We start from the raw sequence: 14716 nt of genomic DNA on the forward strand, positions 1-14716 counted from the left end.
TATTTTTCTTCCCCCCATATCAAAACTGATCCAATTTTGGCTGTTTACATTGAACTCTCTTACCCATATATAGGCTAGTTGAATGTGTTCTTTGTGCTCAAATATGGTTTCTAAGGACTGGCAATCAGGGACCTGCAACATGAAAGGATTATGCCTGAGCCAAAACCCAGAATGTCTGTTTTACATTTACGTCTGGGTTAGCCAAGGAGCACAACATGATTAACAGCGGATCCCGGCCGTTCTCCATAGTTAAATATTCGTGGTCACTAATGGAATAATCTCATATGCCAGCTCGGCCAACTAGTTGTGCTGCTATTAAGCATCATGCCCCGTACCACTATGCATCTTGTGAAGAAGCATCTTATACTGAGTGCATAGTTTGACATCTCCTGTTACCCACGCTCTGTTATTATTGTGTGTTGTGATACGAGTATTGTAGCTGGGCTTGTAATTGAGGAGTAATTTCAGTGGGAGTAATGCTCTTTCTTGGTGTGTTTCTAGGTTCTCTGTCGGCTCTGGTGTATCAGCACTCCATTACCCCCCTGGCTCTGCCTTGCAAGCTTGTCATCCCAGCCAGAGGTGAGAAACGCCTTGATTTTTCATTCTCTCTATTGATATTTGATATCCAAAAGTCAACGTGGATCATTATTAACTATCCTTTAACAGTGCATACAAATAAATGTATATTTTAAAAAAAATGACCAACCTTGCTGTCAAAGAGTAGAATACTCAAAGTGAGACCCATGGTTAATGGTGCTGGTGTGTATGTTGGCTGCTGATGTCACCGTTGGCCTATAAGTGTTCTTGTTACGCCTCAGTCAGTTGGAATGTAACACACTGGTGTCAAAAGAGTGTGTGACATTCCCCAGTTCGAGGGAGACCAAAAGATCAGGGAACTGACAGAACATAAAGATAACACTGCCAAGATTTAGTGGTAATGATGTCTTCAGCAAGGTACAGCAGAAACCACATGATGTAGCCTACTTTCTTTGCTGACAAATCCTTTGGTGAAAATTCTCAATATACATCAATTGTTTACTTAATACAGTGTTGGCTTGGCAGCTACAGTGTTACCTTTTAGTCAGGTAAAAAGCCAAACCAATTAATGTTTTGTTAAAGTGGCATCCAGGAAATCTTGATCAAATTCTTGTGTTGATAAAATGTCAAGGCTTGTTTTAACCTGAATGTACTGAATTTGCATGTGTGATAGTGCATGTGACAGGAGCCTTAAAACTGTGCTTAATTTCATTTAAGTAAAAGAAAAAAAAAAACTTTTGAAGATTGAATTGGACAGCAGAAAACATATACCCAGCAATGAGGACAATCATCCTACGATTTACATAATTCGTTTGGAGTAACTGATGAAGTGTAACACCTTAAATTAGTCCAAACGTAATCCATATGTCTTTAGGGAGAAACTTCAATGGTCATAGAGTAGGAGTTTAAAAACTGATATGATGCTGGTTGTTTGCTTTAAGATCCTCATGATGAGACTCCGGAGATTGCAACCCCCTCGAATTCAGCCTCAGAGCTTCTCAAACAAGGAGCAGGTAAGAGCAAGCAATATCAACTTCTAGCTTTTGAGAGATTTTACTTTTCAGGCAGAGAAATGGTTCACAGGCTTGAGTTCATCCAGTGAAGTTCGAGGTTTTCTGTTGCAGTTGATTTAATGGGATGGAATTTAAACTGAACTCAGATGTGAAGCATCTGTAACTTTTGCAAGAAAACATTAATTTACATTAAGATGTAAACTGAGATATGCTTACTTGTAAAATTACTTGTGAAAATATTATTTTTTCACTTGCCAGTCTGGTGAGAGAATAATGAGCTCTTACAAGCAGTCATCTGTTTTAAATCTAGGCTAAGTCAAATGTCTTTGGAAGATATATATATATATATATATATATATATATATATATATATATATATATATATATATATATATATATATATACACACTGTATATATTTTCCATGACTATAGAATCGTCAAAGTTCTGTATCCATTGAAAATTGGGCAACTTGTTCTTCTGGACTGCTTACAACTTGAACAAATAGGTTTGTTACTGTATATTTAAATATTAAGGATACTGATCACCTTACAGAATGGTAAACTGTGTAATTTGCATTTCAAATATATTAATGGGAAGCAAAGAAAGACATTAAAAAGAGATGTTCCTGAGAAAGTCTTGCACATAACATGTCTAAAATAAAATACAACTCTTGATGTACAAAATTAAAGACTATACACTATCCATCAAATTTTCTGTTACTTTCATTGAAACACACACTTCTCTGTAATTAAAACCTTAATCTCTACCAAAGTCCACTACAACGCTCTTCAGTGCGTTACCAAACGTAGATAAGTAGAAAGATTCACAGACCAAATCCTCGATACCAAACATTTTACTTAATTTTTTTAAAATTTTAGACTAACAATTAGGCTATTGAGTAAGTGAAATATGTTTAAATAATCTTGACAGAAAGTAAATGTCCCTCTTTATAATGGTTGATTTATAATGGCCTCTTTATGGTTGATTGTGTTTCTCCTATTAAAATGTCTGATGTATCATCTGATTTATTTGCTGTTGCCTATGGATTTTGAAGTTCTCTGTAGGAATGGCTTTAGCCTCGCACAAACAGCTTCTCACAGTCTTGTTTTACACCAGTGCTGGAGCTGTAAGCCAACTGTACACTATTTCAATAACACCATAATATATCTTATGATTTTAATATATATTTCTGCTAAAATGAAACCATTGCAGTCAGGACATCATCAGGACTTTTATAGGTTTCTGGAATTGAATACTGTGAGGTATTGTTACCTATAAAGAAGTCCAGGAATAAATAGTAAAGGACAGATTTAAGTATTGTGGTCTTTTGCAAATAAACCTGTTCCCCAGCTAGTGATCAACTGTTTATTGACAGTGCTATTTTAAAAATATATCCATATATTTTTGTTTATTACTTCACATTCACATACATAGTCCCATCGTTTAGTTATATGGCATCATTAATATGTTTTTTTCCTCATTCTGTTGTTGCTGTTATGTAAATATAGGGCCGAAGGTCCCTGCAGAAGCTCATGGTAAATAATATTTTATCTGTGAATCTTTGTCCCTGTCTACGTACTCCATCAGTTATCTGAATTTGCCAAACCAAAAAAACAATCCTGTGCATGGGCGAGTGTTTTTAACTACCAACAAACTACACATTTTTCCATTCTTGTTACCAGTTGTGACTACAGTGCTTGCATTTAATACTACAATGCTTCTGAAAACCAGTTAGGACTTTAAAAATGAATTCAAGTTTTTTTTCTAGGTGGCCGCAGCATGGAAAATATAATGTGTGCATGCAAGGGCAACTGCATCTCCACATGTTTACAGTTCTGAGCCTTGAAAATGTGCAGTTAACAAACTTACTAATACATCTTTCAGTTCTGTTACAAATACACATGATATTCTTATTGTGTAATATGTTAGAATCAAAATATACATCTATTAAGCATGTGATACTCATCCATAAAAGATGGGCTGTAAATTAAATGAGCTTTTCTGTGAATATTAAACCAAAGTAATACATGTGAAATTCTTGGAATGGATATCACATGTAACTGGTCTATTACAGTGCATTTAAATTAGTATTAAGAGCCCTTATAGGAATGGAGTCAGATCAAGCTTTTTGAATAACAAAAATACATAAATCTGTCCATAAACAACACCAAATTATTCATATTTATAATCTCTGATGGGGCAAGTCTTATCAATTAAATGCTCAAAATGTTGTAAACATAATTATTTATTCTTAATTTCTTGACCACTAAGTGTTTTTTGCCAAGTCTTTTCTCTAGAGTACAAATATCTTTCCTTTTATCTTTTTCTTTTACACAGCTTGTAACGTGCTTTTCATCAATTCAGTCGACATGGAATCCCTCACCGGCCCACAGGCCATTGCCAAGGCGATTTCAGAGACTGTTGCAGCGAACCCTCTCCCCACTGCCACCATTGTCCACTTTAAAGTGTCCGCTCAAGGCATCACGCTTACGGACAACCAGAGAAAGTACGTGTCATGACAACACTGCAGCGATCAAACATAACATATAGCAGCATGGTCTGGTGCAGGAGTATGGCACTGTCATAAGAATAATACTTTACTGGTTATTTCTGAGTGTCAGTGTGAAAACTCAAGCAGTGCATCATGGGAAATGTTTTAACATAAAATACAATGGATGTTTACTAGTAATATAGCTGCATATGAGCTTTGTCACTACCTAAATGTATTTTCAAGACCTCTGATATATTTTTTTGAAATGTTATTTAATGCTATATGTATTTCAACATACACTACCTACTTTTTACAGGTATTCCTTTGCTTAGCTAATTTCCAGAAAAAAGATGATCTCATGTAACTGAGCTGTATTTATAGATTTGAAATGCACTCTAGGGCAGCAGTTTATGTTTTACTAAAGTTAGAAGGTTAGAGTTGGCAGCAGTTGTGAACTACATGCCAAACCAAAGATGTATATTTTATTTAAAAAAGTTGTTTTTTTCTGCTTAACCTTTTAACCTGTAATGTGTCGTTTGTAAAATAAGCTGATATTTTTTTAAAGGCTTCTACACAGGGGACAAAATATTATGAAGTATTATTTAGCATTACTGAACTCCATTACCATATGTTACTTCAATACATGACCCCTACCCTTAACCTCACAGACAAAAAATAGCATTAGTAATATTTATATTTATTTTCATTTCAAGGCTTTTCTTTCGCCGTCACTATCCTATAAATACAGTCACTTTTTGTGATCTGGACCCGCAGGAGAGAAAGTAAGTACAATCTTCTTTATTTGCAGAAGTCAGCTTCAGGATTGGTTTTTAATGTTTAAATCGTTCAAAATACAACACAACAAGTAACTTAATGAACAGGTGGTTACTTCCAATGCTTTACTTTCAACTTACTTTAAGAATGTATCTTATCTGAACCTTTTGTTTCCATTATGATCATATTATGTATAATGTAAATATGGTACTATGCTATCTTTTACAATGAAAACCTTTTTTTTCCAGGTGGAACAAAGCAGACGGAGGCACTGCTAAGTAAGTGGTTTTCACTCTGACCACTCACTCTGTGAACCTTCTCTTGTTAGTTATGAATCTAGAGTTTTATTAAACATGTTAAAGAGCCGGGTTATTTTTTGCCAGCAGCCTGCTTAAATGATTTATACAGCCATTTGAGAAATGCCATCATGCTACCGTATCAAAGCATGCGTATCTCGTTACCACGAGCTTCTGAACGTGTGCATGAAGCACAAAATAAACACACTGAAAACCGAACTGGGAACATAATGAAAAACACAAAAATCTTCATTAAAGAAGTGCCAGAATGTGTGTATAAATAATCAGAGCGATCAAAGGTTCTGAGATCAGCTAACACGATCAGAAGTACATTTTCATAAAGAGAAATAAAATAAATACATAAAAAGTAGGATTTTTTGAACGGTGAAAGGATTTAACAGCTTCAGTTTACATTTTTAAATCCTGCTGAGCCAAGGAATGCCTAGTACAGTTATATTTTTATCCTTGTAATTGCCAAAATAATACGTGACCAAAATACAATGAACTATATGGCTATGAAGAAAAGCTATCTAAAAAAACGTAATACTTAATTTGCAATACATATTTTAAATAATGATGGATAGTAGTTTTTGTTTTCATTTCAATATGATTGGTTTGGACTTTCAAATATAGATAATCTTAGAATCTGTTAACCTGTACAACATACTGATATATATATATATATGAGAGAGAGAGAGAGGGAGAGAGATTTCAAGATCTGTCTGCCTGGGTTTACAAGTATTTCACAGACCCAGAGACTGAGACTTTTGATAAAAATAGCCCTGTTTTTTAATCAATCTCATTAGTGGCTGCAGCTGTTTTTCACTCCCTGCAATTATAGACCCCGCTGCCCCGGTCACATTCTGTTCCTGTTTTATTTGTGTGCCCCTGATTAAAATTGTGTTGGGAAATGAAACCGTATACTTGAGTCACAGAACATTTAAATAGTTATTTCCTTTACAGCAGTTACAGGTCCACTTGATAGTCATACCTCAGTACAGCAAGTGCACAAACTTTATCTGACAAACTTATTTGTACATCCTTATTTGTAAACAACAGTTTAAATTGGTATGTTGATTAGTATCAGATAATAATAGGCTGCCTTACATTACCAGAATTCTTCAATTTATTTCTGATCCAAACTATATATAATCACTAAATTGCAGAAAAAAAAATATAACAAGAATACTTCCCCTGAAGAAACTTCTCGAAGGAAGCCTGCCATATTAGCGCCTAAGCTCTCAACAGCTTGTTCACAAACCAGTATAGGAATAATTAATATCCTTCATTATTAAAGTAATATAATAATTGCTTTTTGTTTTTCACTACATCAGATTTTTTGGATTTGTGGCCCGGAAACAAGGAAGCACAACAGATAATGTCAGTCACCTCTTTGCGGAGATGGACCCAGACCAGCCCGCCTCCGCCATCGTCAACTTTGTCTCCAAGGTGATGATCGGCTCACAGAAAAGATGAGTTCCTGTGGCACTCCCTTTTTGTTGATCAGGAGGAGTTTTTTTGTTTTTGTTTGTTTATTTTTTATTGTTTTGTTACTTTTTGTTTCTTTGTTTTGTTACGTTTTTCTTGGAAGGACTTGGAGATGATCCGAGATGGAGGTAGAGAAAGTGCATCATGGGGCAGTGGCAGTGATAGTAATGGTGGGAGATAATATCTATCTTGGCACAAAAAAAAGGAAGAGGAAATGATGTCAATGAGCTTCATTTAAAAGCAGGAAAAAGAAAAAGCAAAGTTGAAAAAAGGATACTGAAATCTAACAGGCTTTTGGATTGATTAACCAAAGATGAGAATGGATTTCAATCACGTCTGTCATTAATGAATGGTCCATTTGAAATGAAGAATATACTTATTTGTAAAATATGACTGCTGAAACAGGAAAAAAGGTTTGCATTCAATGCATTCTTCCAAAGAATATCTGAGAAAATCTGCATGTCCGTTTAGTGTACCAGATTTATGTATATATTGTAGTCAGTTCCAAACCCAATAGTTAATAATGTTGGGCCTGTCTGATGAGTGGATGTAAAGGGCTTTACTATAAAAAATAAAATGTTTGCTCCTAAAAATAATAGACCAAATTATAAATTGTTGCAACAACTTTATATACTGTGGTCCAAGTTATATTTGTTTATATTCTCTTAAAGTTCCTGGCTTGATTAGTCAATCCTATAGCACGTAGATTTCAGCAGTCAGAGATGGATTACTCTTGCCTGTGGACACAGGACTCCTGAATGTACTGCAGTTAGCTGTAGTCTCATATTAAGGCTTTGCTTTGCTTTTTTGAGGGGGCAGTTCCTGAGTGAAATAAGAAAGACATGGCTTCTTCTGATGACACACACTAAGGTGCTCCAGGTTTTAGGAATCTGAATAACACTGGAGAAAGCCCAGCAATGGACAACTGGGTGATTGCACTGTTCTGCATATAAAACTAAAACTATAAACTTGTTGCCTATGTTTAAAGCTACATGTAGTTTTCCCCCTTTCCGAATCTGACAGTCAGTAGACTTACATTATTTATGTAATTAAGTATGTCAACCTGGCAGAAAACAAACTCTATAAAATAATGCATGATAAAGAAACTTTTTTTTTTACTTTTTTAGACAAACATTTTCAGAAACCAAGCTTAAACCTCTGAATTATGTAATAAATAAAGCCATCAGAGGATGTATGGGTACTCAGGTCACAAAATAGAAACCCAAAAGAAAAGTTAGGAATCAGAACCGTCCAGAGTCCTTTTTGCAGGTTTAGATCGCGGTTTTATTTTGTTATAAATATTACTCGAACTGAAGGCTGATTTCTGCAGAAGAACCCATGTTTTATAGCCAAGGATCACTGTCCTCTCACTCACAATCACAATTATAGCTATGACATCTTTAGAGAGAAAATTTCCTATCACTGCTCAACAAATGGCCTTACTTCTATATATATATATATATATATATATATATATATAGATCATACCGAAAAGTAAGCTAATCAAATATATATATATATATAAAAATACAAAAGTGACTTTACTAAAATATTTATTTTTTGCTATGTTGCTCCATGTTAACTCATATATACAAATATTGTATAGTCTACATAAAGATGACCTAAAGTATTTAAAGAAAAAAAAAAAAAAAAACTATTTTGGCAAAGATTTCAAAATCAACAGGTTTTGAACAGCATTTAATAAATATATAAGGTGTAAAGTCTATGTATGTTAAAGCTTGTCACTATATGTTTTAAATATTTTTCACTGCTTTATTTTTCTTGCCTTGTGTTCTTAGATTCCAGTAGGCATGTAAGGGGATAAATAATAATAATAAAAAGTTAATTGAACTGTTCACGGTTTCCCAGGTGTGTGGAAAATGATCTTTTACATGGTTCAGAATCCAAATTCTATACTTACTATAGTGCCACAATTCCTTTTCCTATTTTTTTCATCTGCAAGTGAAATATATATTTAAATTTGAAATAAGAGAAGGTTTTCATTTGTGCACTTAAACTTTTTGCCCATCTCCATTCAAGGCTTCAAAGCGAGAGCTAGCTGCAGTAATTAGGGGCATGTTGTTTCCCATTCCTCAATTCTGCATTACAACATCAGCAAGATTATAGACACTTAATTCAAAACAAGAAATGTAATATTTTACTTCAGATATCTTTGTAGGCTGATAGAGAACTTACTTCTGCTCACTTTTTTTATAGGCACACGTTTTTAAAAATTACAAATTCAGGAAATCAATGAAGACAGATTACATTATTTATAATCACAGTCAAGTATTCATCAACCACAAAGCTATGCAATTAAGATAACGCTTCAATTGTGATCAATTATTGAAAACACCAGACAATGGACAATGCTGGGAAACAGGAGCTGGAAATATTCAGCACATAAGAAACAAAACACTGATTTTGTCTTAAGAGTGATTGGTTAAAATTAAAAAAAGAAAGGAAAGTAAAGCAATCTAATTTAAAAAGGCAAGAATAAATGTGCTTAAAATAATTGCAAATTCCACTTTTTACAGTGTAAGGTGGGGGCTGAGTGTCTGGGCAATCAACAGTAATAGTCAGGGCAATGCAGCAATTTCATTAAAGTGGGTCATAAAATTGTTAACCTTTCTGGAGAGGATGCAGCATTCATTTCTGAGGGGTGAAGATAAATGTTCTGCACAACCCACAAAAAGGAAAATATTTATCTTGCTAAAACATTTTATCTTGGCTTCTCATTTGCTGTTTGAAATTGTTGCGCGCTTATAACGGATGGCAAACAGTGTGGTAGTTTATTACAGAACACCAAACAAATAACACGGCCATGTAAAACTGATTTTCCTTAATCATGAGTTATACTGTGTATTTCTTTTGTCGTTTGTTTTCCTGTTTTCCTGTTTACTAAATGGCTTTTTTTTTATCTTTGTCATTTGCTGCCACCTTTTGTTATAAACTGGTATTACACACTGTTAGTAGTGAGCAGGTCAATTAGATGTATATGCACTTGTATAATCTAAAAACAAACATATTAAAAAAATTACAAAAAAAAAAAAAAAAAAAAAGTTAAAACAGTGGTTGCTGAGAAAATGTCTACTGCTGTGGGGAAAAAAATCAATACTATCTTACTAATGCAGATTCCCTGCTTCCTGCTCTTTTATAAGGGGAAAGAAAGTGCTGCCAAGTGCTATTGTGATTCTGTATGGCAATCTCTTACATTGATATGTATCTTGCTTTCTGCCCTTCTTTCCCATAAGCAAGATGGTTTACTGAAAACCTGCATTAGTATCAATTGAACTTCTTGGGGTCTCTATTCAATTAAGTTGCAAAAGACTTCTCAGCTCACCTATGCACATGGACATACATATGGTCAACTGACTTAAGCCCTAGAGGAGATAGAGGAGGCCTTGGGATACTGTGCATCTGGGGACACAGAAAGGCACCAGGCCTTGCCGAAAGACAGCGTTCTGTTCTCACTGAACCTCTGAACCCATTACAATCCGTGTAGCTCCCTAAGTATGTTACATCTTTCCTTGGAAGACTGGCAACAGTGTGTCAGGTTGCCAAGAGGAATGTATTTGTACCCAAGCACACCGCTGCAGGCAAATGGACATCACACGCTTTTTAGTTATCCACCGTTTGGCTATGTTTCTGTATGAAGATTCACCCGTGAGGTCAAAATGTTGATACTAAAGTCAAAGGATCCTGTTACAGTCCCACATACTCCAGGGAAAAGAAACAATCATGGAATGGCTACGGCATCGGGGACAAAGAGACTCTAGGCCAAATAAAAACCCAAAGCAAGGGAGACTGGACTGAACTCAATTCAATGTTTCTCTAGTGAATGACTGGATAGCCACTCTGTGCTGTTTTCATCAATATCTAAAGCCATATGTGTCTGAAATATGGGAAAATTCAATACAATTTTGGTATTGCATTGAACCACAGGACTGAACAGAACAACTCTCAAAGCAAAACTGCAAATTGTGGAGGAAAATGGTCTTGGTTCGCAATAGAATGGAATATTGTATTTCAAACCAAAAAAAAAGCCCACAATACAAGTGAATGTTTATACCTGTGACAAAAATGAGTCGCATTTGGATCTGTGTGTAAATTGCGCATCAGGCCAAACTAAAACGAGTATTTTTTTTGCCAAAGAATGATTTGTATTCATGCTTGAAGGCTTTATTTTTCTGTTCAATTGCTTTGTGGGGTCATTTGTATTTGTATAGATGACAGTTCTTTACTTAATAAATTGTAATTTCACTCAAAATGCTGATATGTTGATATACATTAAATACTGCATTATGTTTGTGTTTGTGTCTTCTAAGTGGTTTAAACAGGTTCCTGCATTGGATTCTCTTGAACACAAATAAAACCAATTTATCCCCATTAAAAAATAAAAGCACTTACACTCCAGGAAGACATGTTAACAGGACCATAACATACGGGGAAAAACAGTACTAGATAGTTAAGTGTGACTAGCTACTAATAGTAATTGTTACTAGTTTTACAATATTGAAAGCATCACTAGACTTAAATTGTGGGAGTCAGGCCATTTGTGTTTTACTTTTTTCAGTTCTTAGTCTGGAAAACCAACAACTTCTTAGCAACAATATAGGTAAATTAACTTGGACAGAATTAAGAGTAAGGCTCTTGCATGCTTTTGACTACATTGTTATGGCCAGCATGCACATGCAGTCCCAATCTGCTATGCAACTATATCACTACAGTTGAAATGGTTTTGCTTACAGTTAGTTCCCTTAAAGTCCACTGCAAACATCACTTTAGAGATTGCACCAATTGTAGAGATTGTACTCATAACTGCCTTTATACAGAGAACTTAAATAGTTTACTGGTTCTTGACATGTTGAAATAAAATTATCCATTTCACCAAATGCAGAAATTTACATCATTAAAAAAAGTTACAAGAGATAGATGCTCTGCTTTTTAAGCTTCCCAGAATAGGAACTTTTAAAATGGTAATCAGTGTTATATCATTCAACCCTCCCAAAATTATTTCTTATCCTTTCTATGATAAAAAAAGATCAACCCTGTTTCTGTATTTATATAGGAAGATAGTGTCTATTTTCTATCCCATGCCTGCTTCTTTCAGACAGCTGTTGACATAGAATGTGTGAATATGCTACCATGGCTGTACAGACCTTTTGTGTATTTTCATTTGCTTTATGTTGTATGGCTTTATTGTTTCTGAAAAATAAAAAAGCAATACAGAACAGTTATATTAAAATATACAGCTGCTTGAAATGAAACTTTTTTGGTGTAGAATTGTTGTATTTTTTTCTTTCTATTAAGGAATTCAGCAAAATATGAAGTTAACTCCTGTAACTGTTGATAGAAACACTGGTAATCTATGGTCATGGAAGGAGCATATATATATATATATATATATACAGTGAGGGAAAAAAGTATTTGATCCCCTGCTGATTTTGTACGTTTGCCCACTGACAAAGAAATGATCAGTCTATAATTTTAATGGTAGGTGTATTTTAACAGTGAGAGACAGAAAAACAACAAAAAAATCCAGAAAAACGCATTTCAAAAAAGTTATAAATTGATTTGCATGTTAATGAGGGAAATAAGTATTTGATCCCCTATCAATCAGCAAGATTTCTGGCTCCCAGGTGTCTTTTATACAGGTAACGAGCTGAGATTAGGAGCACTGTCTTAAAGGGAGTGCTCCTAATCTCAGCTCGTTACCTGTATAAAAGACACCTGTCCACAGAAGCAATCAATCAATCAGATTCCAAACTCTCCACCATGGCCAAGACCAAAGAGCTGTCCAAGGATGTCAGGGACAAGATTGTAGACCTACACAAGGCTGGAATGGGCTACAAGACCATCGCCAAGCAGCTTGGTGAGAAGGTGACAACAGTTGATGCGATTATTTGCAAATGGAAGAAACACAAAATAACTGTCAGTCTCCCTTGGTCGGGGGCTCCATGCAAGATCTCACCTCGTGGAGTTTCAATGATCATGAGAACGGTGAGGAATCAGCCCAGAACTACATTGGAGGATCTTGTTAATGATCTCAAGGCAGCTGGGACCATAGTCACCAAGAAAACAATTGGTAACACACTACGCCGTGAAGGACTGAAATCTTGCAGCGCCCGCAAGGTCCCCCTGCTCAAGAAAGCACATGTACAGGCCCGTCTGAAGTTTGCCAACATCTGAATGATTCAGAGGAGAACTGGGTGAAAGTGTTGTGGTCAGATGAGACCAAAACCAAAACTCAAGAACACCATCCCCACCGTCAAACATGGAGGTGGAAACATTATGCTTTGGGGGTGTTTTTCTGCTAAGGGGACAGGACAACTGCACCGCATCAAAGGGACGATGGACGGGGCCATGTACCGTCAAATCTTGGGTGAGAACCTCCTTCCCTCAGGCAGGGCATTGAAAATGGGTCGTGGATGGGTATTCCAGCATGACAATGACCCAAAACACACAGCCAAGGCAACAAAGGAGTGGCTCAAGAAGAAGCACATTAAGGTCCTGGAGTGGCCTAGCCAGTCTCCAGACCTTAATCCCATAGAAAATCTGTGGAGGGAGCTGAAGGTTCGAGTTGCCAAACGTCAGCCTCGAAACCTTAATGACTTGGAGAGGATCTGCAAAGAGGAGTGGGACAAAATCCCTCCTGAGATGTGTGCAAACCTGGTGGCCAACTACAAGAAACGTCTGACCTCTGTGATTGCCAACAAGGGTTTTGCCACCAAGTACTAAGTCGAAGGGGTCAAATTACTATTTCCCTCATTAACATGCAAATCAATTTATAACTTTTTTGAAATGCGTTTTTCTGGATTTTGTTGTTGTTATTCTGTCTCTCACTGTTAAAATACACCTACCATTAAAATTATAGACTGATTATTTCTTTGTCAGTGGGCAAACGTACAAAATCAGCAGGGGATCAAATACTTTTGTCCCTCACTGTATACACACACACACACACACACACAACACAGTCAGCTCTCCTTATACCACCTGGTAAGAACCATGGGCAAAACTGCCGATATAGCAGGGGTGCCGTTATTGCGAGATTACTCTCTACATGGTATGCATTAGTTCAAGAGTTTTATTTTAAGTTTGATGGTTATTTCCAGGCTATTTTAATAAAGATGCATCTTTTACAAAATCTGAAGGCATCTTTACAGTAGACTACAGTAATTGTATATAGTATTTAATACAATTTCTATTTATCACTTACTTTGTGTTAACGAAGCAAAATTGTATAAAGACCAAAACAAAAAACTATGTTTCACTACAGTACTGGTGGTCATAAATTTTAATATATGTGGCACTAGTGTTTTTATAATATCATGAATGTTTAAATCTACTATTTTGTAATGCCACCTGCTGGCAAAATGGTGTACCAGCGTACTCAACCTTCAGGTTGACAGAGCCGAGGTTAAAAGCCTGGTAGTGCTTTTGTCTTCTGGAAATATAAAAGTTGTATATTGTTTTAGTAGCGGGGGGGGGCAGTGTAAGGTTGATATACCAGATCTTTGTGCAAATCACAGTTGAGAGCTTTGTGACTAAAAGGTAGCACAGCATCAGTCCAAATCTGATCATTGTTTCCGTGTTTGTTGTGCCAGACAGGGCAGTGTGAGGTTCATATACAACATATTCAAGCAACTGAGTGTTACATGGTACTGGATTCAAATCCTGGTGCAGCACTTGTCTTCTGGAAATTGATTGATTGTGGTGTGTTTTATGTCAGGAGGGGCACAATACAATGTCTTCCCCTACCTTGGCCCACCCCAACTACTCTACTCTGATCTGATCCTAGCCTCAGTTCCCCTCATCCTATCTCATGTTACCCCTGGCCCCCTCCTATGCTACCCTGGCCTGACCCACCCTCATCCTATCCCAGGAACACTCCTCCCATGGTACCCATGCCCAGCCTGTTCCACTCCCTAAACCTCATCCTATCTCATGTTACTCTGGTCTGTCACACTCCACATGCTACCCTACTGCACCTCAACACTCTCTCATTATTCTATCTCTTAATGTATTTACCTCAATCACCAGCTAACTCCCCAGCCTAGAGTTGAACCCGGGTCCTGCTGACTTCAAGGCCAGCACTCAGCCACAAGGGAC

At 36.2% G+C, this 14716-nt stretch overlaps 1 protein-coding gene across 12 annotated transcripts in view; it reads left to right on the forward strand.

The window, feature by feature from the left end:
* The window catches only part of tns1b (tensin 1b), a 195946-nt gene extending 184075 nt beyond the window's left edge, over nucleotides 1-11871 (forward strand). For 9 of the 12 annotated variants that reach the window (XM_066688451.1, XM_066688454.1, XM_066688455.1 and 6 more), the window contains 7 exons: nucleotides 502-579; nucleotides 1479-1550; nucleotides 3061-3087; nucleotides 3890-4058; nucleotides 4757-4825; nucleotides 5066-5095; nucleotides 6448-11871. In XM_066688451.1, coding sequence (XP_066544548.1) covers nucleotides 502-579; nucleotides 1479-1550; nucleotides 3061-3087; nucleotides 3890-4058; nucleotides 4757-4825; nucleotides 5066-5095; nucleotides 6448-6589 — 587 coding nt within the window. In that variant the 3' untranslated portion in view covers nucleotides 6590-11871. The remainder of the gene's footprint in view (nucleotides 1-501; nucleotides 580-1478; nucleotides 1551-3060; nucleotides 3088-3889; nucleotides 4059-4756; nucleotides 4826-5065; nucleotides 5096-6447) is intronic. The other 3 variants (XM_066688453.1, XM_066688462.1, XM_066688463.1) reach the window with 1 other exon arrangement.
* Nucleotides 11872-14716: the final 2845 nt, after the last annotated feature.

This window comes from Amia ocellicauda, chromosome 16, assembly GCF_036373705.1.
Source record: "Amia ocellicauda isolate fAmiCal2 chromosome 16, fAmiCal2.hap1, whole genome shotgun sequence".
Classification (NCBI taxonomy): domain Eukaryota; kingdom Metazoa; phylum Chordata; class Actinopteri; order Amiiformes; family Amiidae; genus Amia; species Amia ocellicauda.